The sequence below is a fragment of the Photinus pyralis genome, unplaced genomic scaffold (genome assembly GCF_008802855.1).
Source record: "Photinus pyralis isolate 1611_PpyrPB1 unplaced genomic scaffold, Ppyr1.3 Ppyr1.4_LG1, whole genome shotgun sequence".
NCBI lineage: Eukaryota > Metazoa > Arthropoda > Insecta > Coleoptera > Lampyridae > Photinus > Photinus pyralis.
In genome coordinates this window covers 67,111,451-67,123,465 of record NW_022170249.1, presented here as the reverse complement: position 1 = coordinate 67,123,465, position 12,015 = coordinate 67,111,451, and the positions used below count along the sequence as shown (strand labels likewise).

Genomic DNA, 12,015 nt, shown 5'->3' with positions numbered 1-12,015 from the left:
TTAGTACAAGTGAGAAAAAGTACTATTTACTCTTAGGCTCTAGATTTGAATACACGAACGAGCGTACTTCGTCGTACGTACATTAGACGTACCTACTGTTATGTATGTATAATGTACTTACTTTTGGCAACGTACATAATACGTCCGTAAATCCAGCGCTGTACGTACTATGTATTTGCAATGTATGTACTGTGTTATTTGGGAACTAGCCGTGTTGTTTAGTTGTTCTGTGGGGATATTCCTTTACGTTTGCATTACGATTACAGTGAAGCTGTTCTTTTGCAATTATGGGACAAATGTGTTCGAAAATATCGAGAGATTTCGCGATAGTTCTAACTTGCCCTTTCCTGGTTTCCTTTCTAGGTAAATCACCTTGGAACCAAACACTTTGAGGTGACTGAAGTTGGGTACCTTTCCCGTCCATATTTCGTATGGAGTAATTCCATTCAGGCTTTTTGAAGCACATCTATTCCTTATGTAGTTCGCCCTATTCACAGCTTCAGCGCAGAACGATGAAGGAAGCCCGGATTCTATAAGTATGCAACGTGTCATCTCTTGAGGTGTGCGGTTCTTGCGTTCCGCTACCCCATTTTGTTCAGGGTTGTGAGAAATTGTTAATCGCCTCGAAATTCCGCGACTTTTTAAATATTCCATAAAATCGTAATTTGCATACTCTCATCGTTACTAATTTTTAGTCTGGCGTATAAGTCAAGAATATGAGAAGAAGTTCGCACTTTGAGGTAAAGTTTTGAATAGAAAGACCCGTGGTAAGTGTAATAAAAATCACTTTGCTGTAAAATCGCTTTCATTTGCAATTTCCACGCATCAAAATTGTTATTCTTTAATGGCTCAATTCGCTACATTACGCCATCCATTTCAACACGCACTTTGCACAGAAAAATAAATTCGCAAACACGGAACTGATTAAACCCTTTACGAAGCTGGGCCCGTAACCTTTTAGATTAATTATAAAATCTATTTAACAACGTGAACGAGAATACTGTACAAATTATGTTTTTACTATAACGACAATTACTTATCTTGATTCAATATTTCCTTTCTCGATCATGGAATATTAAACGTAACATTTTGCATTCCATATACAGTCAAACTCGGATATAACGAACACTCAAGGGGGAAAAGGAAATGATCGTTATAGCCGGGCGGCCGTTATAGCCGAGCCCCGTCATAACAAAAGGTGTATGTACATCTTGCAATATGTACATATTTTATATATGTATGTACATACATATAAAGAAAAACAATAATTAGTATTGTGTGACATCACATTTATTTCATTATTTTAAAATACTTACATACATATGTACGTATGGATGTATGTATTTTGATTATAACAAGAATGAAACTCTTAAGATCTACTTACGTCTAAATAATTCAAAATCGGAAAAAAATGTATTATTACTACATAAGATAAACTCAACCTAAAAAAAACAAAACTCTATGTTCTACAATTTAAAAAACTCTGTAACTTTTGTTTGCTTTTTACGTTTTTCTAAAAGAGATTTCTGAATCGTACCATGAATAAGTTCTAATGCGTTAATACAATCATCGGTGGGATTATTAAAACGTAAAAACTTATTTACTGTCTCCAATGAGTCCAAGGCTTCCAATGTCGTAGGCAGCTCCCTTTGATTTTCTCCTTCTGTACTATCTTCTCCTTTTTCTAGTTCTTCGCTTTCAATGTCGATTTGGCTGCTTACTGAAGACACTATCTCTGCATCAGAAGGAAACTCAGCTACAACTAAATTGTCATCGGCAGTGGCATACTCTGTTAAATTAAAGTCATCAAAATCTGTTATTGAGTTACTTTTTGCCCACTCATTCAAATCTGGTATATTATCTATTTCTTTACTTCTTTCCTTCTCTATCCATAAAGCCAATGGAATGTCGTCGTCTTCGTCAAACGCATCACGCCCAATATCTAATCCTGCATGACGGAAGCAGTTCAAGATGGTTGTAGAGCTGACTCGTCCCCAAGCAGTCACTAGCATCATAACAGCGTCTAGTAATGTAATTTTTAAATCATTATTACTATCTAAAGCGCGAATTAACTTAAACAAAAGCTGCTGCCTATAATGAGATTTCAAACTACGTATGACGCCCTGATCCATAGGTTGAAGCACGGCTGTAACATTTGGAGGCAAAAAGATTAACTCAATGCGTTTAAGATTGAGTACCTTTGGATGGGCCGGACAGTTATCAACCAATAGCAAAATTTTCCTTTTCCTTTTCTCCAATTCCGTGTCCCAATCTCTCAAAATTTTTTCGAAGATCTCCGATGTAATCCATGCTCGCTTATTTGAATAGTACGTCACTGGAAGATTTTTTGTTGCCTTAAAGCATCTTGGTGAAGCAGACTTGCCAATTACAACAAGTCTACGTTTTTCAGATCCATCCATGTTTGAACAGACAAACACAGTAATGCGCTCCTTACTCAATTTTCCTCCAGAACATTTATCTCCTTTGAATTTTAGGGTTCTGTCAGGTGTCAGTTTAAAAAATAATCCGGTTTCATCACCGTTAAAGGTGTCACACTTTTCATATTTACTTCTCAAACCAGGCCAAACTGTATTTATCCACTGGTTGGTAACTTCCAAAGACACACTAGCCGATTCACCATGAATTTTCCCAGATTGAATGTCATATCTGCGTTTAAAGCGGTCAATCCATCCTCTAGAGTATTCAATTTCTTTCGATGAAGACCCTGGTTCTTCTTGTGATTCCTGAGTATTCAGAGTTTTCGTAATTTTTTCAAATTCCGCAGCTTTGGCTTGAAGAATGGGTCCCGAAATAGGAATGTTCTGGCTACGTTTTAATGAAAACCATTTCAGAAGTGACTGGTCTACTTCTGGCTTAGACGACCCTCTTAGCTTTTTGGTAGAAGGAGAATTTACATGTTGGACGCTTAAATACTTTTCCTTATTTGCCCATACCGTTGAGACAGTCGACTTGGACAACTTATACTCCCTACAAATCGCAGCGTTTGCTGCACCATTCTGTAACTTTGTAATAATTTCGATTTTTTGGCTTAATGAAACAGCTTTCCGCTTATTTATAGCTTTCACATTTTCCTCCGCCATTGAAAAAAATATTGCACGCGCGGCACCGAAGGCAATATGAGTCACACTAACTACGTTGAACTACCGATCGTCATGACTCACGACGACACACCCGGGCGAGGTCATATGTGGTGGGGAAACCGTCGACGGTTCGTTATAGGCGATCGCTCTGATCAGTTCGAGCGTAACAATTAGTACGTTATATCAGAGTGTTCGTTATATTCGAGGTTCGTTATAAGCGAGGACAGATTACATGCTTTTAATACAGCATTCTGATGTGCCTTTAAATTTCGTTCGTTACAAGCAAGCGTTCGTTATATGCCGAGTTCGTTATACCCGAGTTTGACTGTATAATTTTTGCTGATGATAGCGATATGCGATTGTAGCGAGACGGTTTATGGCGGTTATGAAGTTCTCCATTATATTGTAAAATTCATAGTTTTCATATTCTAGAGATTTGCGGTGAAATTTTCACCAGCCGCCACTGAACGAAATGAACCCCCAAAATAATCACCTTCAGCAATCCATCAAATTCATAAATAAACGACAAAATACAAAGTGATTCATTCTACTTACCTACAAATTGATGTTTTATTTCATAATAAGTGACTAGGACACAAAATGTTATACTATCACCGCTTTTATACTAATGATGAGTAATGCTAATAACTCATGCGTTCCGTCCAGCTACAGAAACTACAAAACTAACGTAAGCAAAACTGATCTTGGTACCTGAAAGAACAAGGCGCGTGCGCATATGATCACTAGGGTGGAGTGAAAAAAACCAAAAAAATTTTTTTTTCAAATTTTGTAACTCCTGGGTTATCAAAAGTTGTCACTTGGCAATAGCTCACTAATAGATAAAAATTATAAATTTCTATTGAAGCTTTCAGGTGGCGCACTGAAGTTGAATTTTGAAAAAAAAACTAAATTTGCCAAAAAATCAAACACACATTACTAACCATATTTTTGAATATTTATTAATGAAAATGGTGCAAAATAAAAGAAAGTAGTACATATTTAAGTGTAGTATGGAAATTAACAACAAATTCGATTATTGAAGTATATAAAAACAGACGAAATCTCATACAAAAAATTGCGATTTTGTGTCGAATTTTGGTACTTCTGTTCGTGATTTAATTCTTGCTCGAATGTATCCATCTCTCGCTTTGCTACCACACACTGCTGAACTAGCCTCTGTTACAAGTTTCACACCTCGTTCTACAGCTTGTGAGTGGCAAGGGAATTCCTCGACTGTAACTTTGAAGTTGGCACTAGTAATTTTCTGCAATATTTCGCTGTCAGTATATTTTTGTGTAATAGGCGGCTCGTAGATTTTTTCCGTGGTCCAATCTATTAGGTCGTAGTATTCATTTGCTTCAAAATTCAATTTCGGGGTAATAAACTCTCTTACCTTCTTTCCTTTGTTGGTCTTTCTAGCTTTCATTATTCTTCTTAGAGCTAATTCTTGGATGTGGCCTCTTTCATCCTGAAGCATAGCCAATAAAACATTTTCGGAGTGAGCAAAGAAAGAGTTTCGCTGTATGGTTCGAAAAACAATCGCTTTCTTGTCATCTTCTAAATAAGCACACCTCTTTATCATATTAAGTATATGTTGTGGACCATATCTGCAAGAAGGCATCAGTTTTATGTCGAACCACGTCGGTGCGTACACTTTTATCACGAACTCGGCGAGCTCAACTAGACTCTGAGACGGTTTGGCGGTTCCCACATATAATCTTAAGATCCTATTTGCACAAGTAAGCCAGCGACTGTGCGCCAATTTGCCTGGCTGCTTATTAGCCAGGTCAGGAGGAATAAGACCTTGTGTAATTGAAATACACACTTCGTAGAGGTATTTTTGATCATTACTCAGAAGGTTCACATCTATGTCAGGTAAATTCGCTTCAATTTTGCTAAATGTCACCACATGTAACCCCTCACAACTCTGTAACTGTTTACCAATCGTTCCTATGAAGCTATTAGGGCCAGAAGTACTTCCATCTAAATTAATAAACAAATGACGCAGTGGTAACTCGTTTGCGTGTAACATACACACAAACCAGTGTAATAGGCGATGCAATTGTTTCTCTATTAGAGCAACTACTCCATTTTTTGAACCGGTGTTAACTGCTGTCCCATCACATCCAATGGCGACGAGGGATGATACATCTTTGAAGTGCAAATTCAGGAATTGCAATATACCACCCTTGATAGAAGAAGCTGTTCCAGAAATGACATGCCCTATATAGCGAGATCCTGGCTCAGCGAGCAGTACTATGTGTTCTTCTGTGATTGTTTTTCTATAACGTTTGTTTCCACGCTCTTCCTGGATTATTGTTTTATCTTTTCGTCCATCAAAGTACAAACCAAGTAGCGGACTGTCGGGATTTTCTAATTTCTGCAGGTTATAACGTGAGGTTAGTTCGGCGCTGTAAAACTCAAACCCCGCCGCATAAACGGCCAGCTAGCTCAGATTCTTAATTAAAAGAAGGGCTCGAGATGAGAATCTTCCACAGCGGTTTGTTCGTTTGGGCATATAACATAAGTTTTTGATCTTTGGTAGTCACTAGAAATGATTAGTTGAGCGCCACCCAATTTTGCACAAATTCTGACCTCTCCTGTATAGAAATTGGGAAAACACAAGAGAGCCAAATAATAAATTCACTACGAGCAATTCTGATTTATTAATCCTGACAAAACGGTGCAGGATCGGCAAATAAAATGTATCTTCAATACGACAATAACAAATACTTTAAATGACAAAAATAATCCCCAAATAAATTCCTGAACACTTCCCTAATAATTACGTTACCAGACCCCTACAACAATGATCGAGCAAAAATGTAGTTAAGATTTCAAATAGATTCCAAGATTGAATTAAGTTAACCCGAATAACAACTCATATAGGCAACACTGGGTACAAGTAAATTAAAAATCTTACCTTGAATAACACATACGCTGTCTTCTCCGAAAAAGAGCTCTCCTTCGAAGTTCCAGTTCTGTAACACAAAAACAAACCGCAAGCTACAACGCTCGGAACGATTATATGAGCCGGAAGGGCCAAAAATAGCTTACTCGTAGCCGGCTCGTTTACCCATACGTTAAATACAGGTGCGTTGCTCTTGAAGAGAGTCACGACCTCAAACACTTGATGCGAACAAAATACAAAGCTCCGATCATAAATCGTCGGAAGGTTACACTAGATTAACGGTATTGAAGCAAATAAAAAAGGTTGTGTAAAAGATCGTATCTTCCGAAAATTCCACAATCAGCTGGTCGCTCCCGGTATCGTTTAGGTGTTAGCGCTTATCTACTCGGTGGTACGCCGGATAGCTGCCGGCAATCAACAGGTGTTCGTACTCCGGAATATTCGCAAGATGCAAATTCATTTACATACAAGAATTCATCTACTACATGGATTGACCGGTACAAGAATTCGTCTACTACATGGACCCCCTAAAAGTAATGAAGATGTAACACTCCCTTAACGAGATCTTTAATAACATACCTGAAATCGTCAGGAGGGTAATGAAAAATACTTAAATCAATGAAATATGGAAATTATCCAAGAGGTTGTGAATCTGAAAGAATTTTAGATAACATAACGTAAAAGAAAGCCAACGCCATTTCACTTACATGTAGGTAGGGCGATGAACTTCCACCAGATATAGCCTCACAACGGAGAAAACGGCTTCTGAGTTACTCTACTCGACAACGCCAATAAACAGGTAAAATTGCCAGAGATTTTACGTGAATGATGGCAAATATTACCCACTGGTTTTAGAAGAATTCACAATGCCACGCTCTACAAGTACAACCTCGTTGGATTTAAAACGGAAATGAAGTGAAAAAATTACGCGATTCTGCGCGAGGAAAGAAGCACGCGTACAAGTGACGCCATCTCACCTATATCCTGCCTAACGTAGCAAGCGGTAATTTTGAAATTTGAATATAAATAAACTAAACTGTTACAAGGTCCTCTCGCATTTTCTGGCGCTCACGTCGCAACTTACTTCTGTCTATTATTTTTGACTTGTCTTTCTGTGAAATAATATCTAAATCTTTTAAAAGTGCACTTGCAATGAGTGATCCTGACCTATCAGAGACACCTGCCCTATCGCAAACAGCGGCCAGATTTTTCAGACGCAGTCTCATTTGTTTATTTGTTTTATTTGTCGCGGATTCGCTGGTAGTTGGTGTTATTACACTGTGGTAAAAATCAGGATCGATTGAACTTTCTTCCATGTGTTCAGAATCACTCTCTGAAGAAGAAATGTTGGCTGATATAGCGTCCGATGAGAGACTAGGTTGTTTCATAACAGATTGTGATTGCCGCAATTCTTCAAATTCACGTCTCAATTGCTTACGCGCCATAACTTTCGTACTCTTAGCATCTATTGACCCTATATACATTTTCCGATCTCCTCTCTGATCAGTTAAAAACTCTCTTTCTGCTCGAGGTATTTTCGTAGAACATTTGCAGGAATCTAAACAGGCGCACTTACAGACTGATATGTCGAAGAGTGTTTTTCTCGCAGTTTCATAAAAGTCTGCCTTTTTTTGCGTTACTCGACATTTCATTAGGTTTTTGTATTTTTTGTAGTAATCTATTAGTCTTGAAATGATCTGTTGGTTAGAGATAATAGGAAGTGATGCTTTCTTCCACAGATTTGACAAATCAGTTGCTATTTTCGCACATATCTCTTTGATAGAAGGATCCTTTCCATTTGAAATCCACATCAAGTCACTTCTCACCCACAAATAATGTTTTATTACTTCCGCACAAGTAGGTAACATATTGTCTTTTAGTTTTTCTGGACCACCAAATACAGAACATGACAAATCTTTTCTTGTTTTAGGCATTATTTTAGAAGTAAATGTCGCGTTTTTTCACCGTTGTTTCGAGGGACGTGCTTTCACCTCCGGGTATCGATGCGAACTAAAATGAATGCTAAAGTGCAGTAAGATGTAAACACAGATAGGGGGGAGGGTCGCGGACCGCGGTAAATATAAAACTGAACCACTTCTAAGTGGCGCGAAAATTCAAATTTATTTGTAACTTTGGAGCTCGTGCGCCACCTGAAGATGATGTGCAAAATACTTAATATTCGGCGTGAGTAAGTAACTCACTTATAGGCAAGTTTTAGTAACCCAGGACTAATCAAATTTAAAAAATTTTTTTTTCACTCCACCCTAATGATCACGTGCAAAATTACCAGTTATCGAAATTGCCCCGTCGCTCACTGATCTCGAAAAAGAGTCGCACGGGAAGGTTATAGTTTGTACATACCAATTTATTTCGATGAGACCTTCCATTAGAATACCATGAAGGGTAGAACATGTGCCCCCCCCCCCCCATTCCCTAAAGTTTAACTTAGCACCACTAAAGGCATGCGTATGCAAAATCGGAGGGAAGGGGATGGAATATCCTTTATCACAAGATTATTAGGTCCAGGTTGGGTTTCAGTGTTTCCTTCTGGGGGTGGATTTGTTGTAGGGCTATCATGAAGCACTGTTTCATCTTCAACCTGCGATTTTTCCTTTTCTGGTATGTGGACTTGGTCGCTGATTTCGGGTGGTGAAAGAGTAGGTGGAAGAAGACATTTTAATGACATACAGTTTAATTCTCTGTTACGGTCTTTAAATTGGAATTATATATATGAACTCTGGGATGTTAATGATTTGTTACACTTTTTATTGTCATTCCCAGTGTGATATGCTTTGCTGTCTTCATTTTGCCATTGTGGACTGCATAAATTACGTCTTCAGCCAATGATTTTGACTTTCGCAAGCAATCCACGCTATTCCTACGACGCCTTTTCCCTGGCCCTGCAAGTAACGTTTGGGATATATATATATATATATATATATATCATAAAACAATCGCTGCTCTTTGTAACAAATCTTCTGTTGCCAAATTAGTAAATTCTTCACTAAGAATAAACCAGTAATAGATATATATATATATATATATATATGTTATCGGTTAATTTTGGCTACACTTTCTCGTATAAAAAGGTAAGTTCGGCTACACAATGTCAAGTTTGGCTACGTAGTCAAAGTTGATACACTAGTCGTGGTAAACTGAGGCATATTTGACTACAAAAGTTTGGCTACAGGAACATATACATTCTACCATGTTAGTGTAGTCGAATTTCAAGTACATGCACAATATTTGTTCACGTAAAACAATCGCTGCTCTTTGTAACAAATCTTCTGTTGCCAAATTAGTAAATTCTTCACTAAGAATAAACCAGTAATATATATATATATATATAAATTTATCTTCGATTAGTAAAAATTGAAGTTTTGTTTTCATAAACAGCATTGCATTGTCACGAATTCAATTTGGTTTTCTATTACAATCATTTTATCCCTACGAGTACGAGTAAAAGGTAAGAGAAGAGAAAAATGTAACGATGGTGGGGAATAGCCCAGCACGTGACGGAAGGGGCCATCAATTACTTCCTTTGCGCTGGTTAGTTATGTTGACAATATTGCGTACTACGATTGCTGGTAGATGGCGTATGTGCACTATTTTGTGTTTTGGTCAGTTTTGTGGTGATTTTGGGACTTGTAATTCCCACATGATAAACTCGTTCGTAATTGTTTCGGCGAAAAAAATCATACAACATTATACATATACAAGAACTCGAAGGGTGTGTTTTTTTTTGTTGTGTAAAATTGTATTTCATTTAATATAGGCAGTGCAGTAGGCAGTAATATATCATCTATTAAAGTTATTGTCAAAAGGTGATGTTTTTTGGCACTTAAAAAATTAACTTTTTCTTTACTCATACTTAACTGACTTAGGAACAAAAATAATTTTTAAAAAAATAAAAGCAAACAGTTAGTAACATTATGTTTACAATATTTTTGCCAAACATAGTTTTACAAAGCTTGCTTGAATTTTGCGTGGTGCATTAAAACTGAACTCTAATCCCGCTTAACTACTTAAGCTCTTACGTGAGCTCGGCTTATTTCAAGAGAAATGCAGATGGCCATAAGTTATACTTTAACATATCGGTTAAAGGGAATGATGTTAAACCAAAGCATTATAGCATTATACGGGGCTATATATATATATATATATATATATAAATTGAAATATATTGAAAAGTACATAAATATTTAAATATTACAAGATGCGTAAGTAAACGCTTGTCTGCATCTTGAAATTAAAGTTGCTGTGGTCTCCGTTATATTAACAAAACTTTTATATATATATATATATATATATATATATATATATATATATATATATATTATATATATATATATATATATATATATATATATATATATATGCTCGGCCGGAGTTAATTAAGAAACTTAAGTCTGGGAAAATCGAATCCGTAATTAGTGTGTTTAAATGTAATAAATTTTGTCTTGTTATTGTTAAATTCGTGGAAGTTAGCAGAGTGTACGCGCTTTGCGCAAGTGTTACTTTAGATAAGGAAACTTTTAGTTGTTTAAGAGCGAATTTCATAGGAATTTTGGCGTGTTAAAACTCGTAAAAGTGCCAGTCTAAGTTGATTTACGATCGGTAATAGTTTCATTTATGCAATTATGTTATTGGTCCGCGGAGTCGAACGTTAAGTTTTATCGGCCCCGAAATTCAAATTTTTCATGGAAAGCGTCGCAACGAGATTTGACGATACTGGGGTATAAATGGTTTTGAACAGCGAAGAGAAGGCGCTTATTGTACCGTTTCGCGAAGCCTACGTTTGTCTTATGTGAAAATTTTTGGAAAGTTTATTGTAGCGGCGTTTGCTAAAGTTACGCCAGTTTATTCATCGTCTATTGTTATTTGAAAGTCCGGGAACGTGTGGATTACGCCGGCATCGAAGAGTTAAGAAGGTTTTTGGACGGAGTTTGTTGAAGGGAAACGAGCGGTACAATAACGCCATTTTAGCAGCGAGATTTCGTTTGCGTTGTATTTTACATCATCTGGAGTAGGCGGAACGTTTGTTTAACGCCAGCATCGCCGAGGAGCTGTAGGAGTAGCTGTGTCAGCACATACCTGGGGCTGTGTTTGTGTTTTTGTGTGCATCGGTCGTTTGTGCATTTGTAAAAAGGATTAGCACCGTGAGTACTGTCATTTTTGTTTTAATTTAATTGTAAGAATCACCGTCTGAGACGGTTTTGTGTTTCAATTCGTGTAAGTCATTTTTTTCAGATTTTGTAAATTTAGCTTAAAATTTTTTTTTGTCATTTATTATTTGTGTGTGTCAAAGTAAAGGTCAAGGATTCGAGTTTCTCAAATTTTAAGATTTTTTTTTATCCCGAGTGTGAAACGAGTTTGGTAACGTAAAAAGGTTTGGATCATCGGTGGGTCTTAAATTTCATTCCAGAAGTCAGTTAACAAGGGATTATTTTATTTGGAAGGGAGGTAATAGCCACCGACCTGGCGAGGTTGCTACCCCTTGTCCGGACGAAAAAAGGGGTAGTCGGACTCATTTTACGGGCCCTGAGATTTGTGTTTTAAAGTCTTTGTGAGATTGAGCTAACAAAGGTAAGTTGTGTGGGTAGTTTCAGTCTTAGGTTAGGAAGTTTTCACTATATATATATATATATATATATATATATATATATATATATATATATATATATATATGACCTTTTTTTTGTTCTTCATAATTATCTTGATGTTCTTTCTTCGCGTTGACTAGTGATGTTAAAATAGAAGTTTCAAAGTGACGCAGCTCAACTTCGTAACAGAACGTTATATTGCATAACGAAGACAACAGAAATGAGCGATTGTTCATCACAACGGAGTCCTCTAGTAATGAATAGATCTCCTCGCGGGCTAATTGACGAATTTCTCGAATTTTATGCCAATTTTTATTACCTTTCTATGTCACAGTTCTGTGACTTGTTTTGTACGTTCGTTCACAGACTACGTGATATACAAAATTTTTGCTTTGCAGTC

At 36.9% G+C, this 12,015-nt stretch overlaps 2 protein-coding genes across 2 annotated transcripts; both read right to left on the bottom strand.

The window, feature by feature from the left end:
- Nucleotides 1-1,466: 1,466 nt before the first annotated feature.
- Nucleotides 1,467-3,101, bottom strand: LOC116166226 (tigger transposable element-derived protein 4-like). The gene has a single exon (XM_031481095.1). The coding sequence runs from the start codon at nt 3,099-3,101 to the stop codon at nt 1,467-1,469; it is 1,635 nt and encodes a 544-aa protein (XP_031336955.1).
- A 977-nt stretch (nt 3,102-4,078) lies between these two features.
- LOC116158889 lies at nt 4,079-6,057 on the bottom strand. The gene is made up of 3 exons (XM_031471750.1): nt 6,025-6,057; nt 4,495-5,481; nt 4,079-4,365 (listed from the first exon to the last, which is right to left on the bottom strand). Exons 2-3 carry the CDS (start codon nt 5,131-5,133, stop codon nt 4,165-4,167), a joined length of 840 nt encoding a protein of 279 aa, XP_031327610.1. The 5' UTR covers nt 5,134-5,481; nt 6,025-6,057; the 3' UTR covers nt 4,079-4,164.
- Between the last annotated feature and the right edge of the window lie 5,958 nt (nt 6,058-12,015).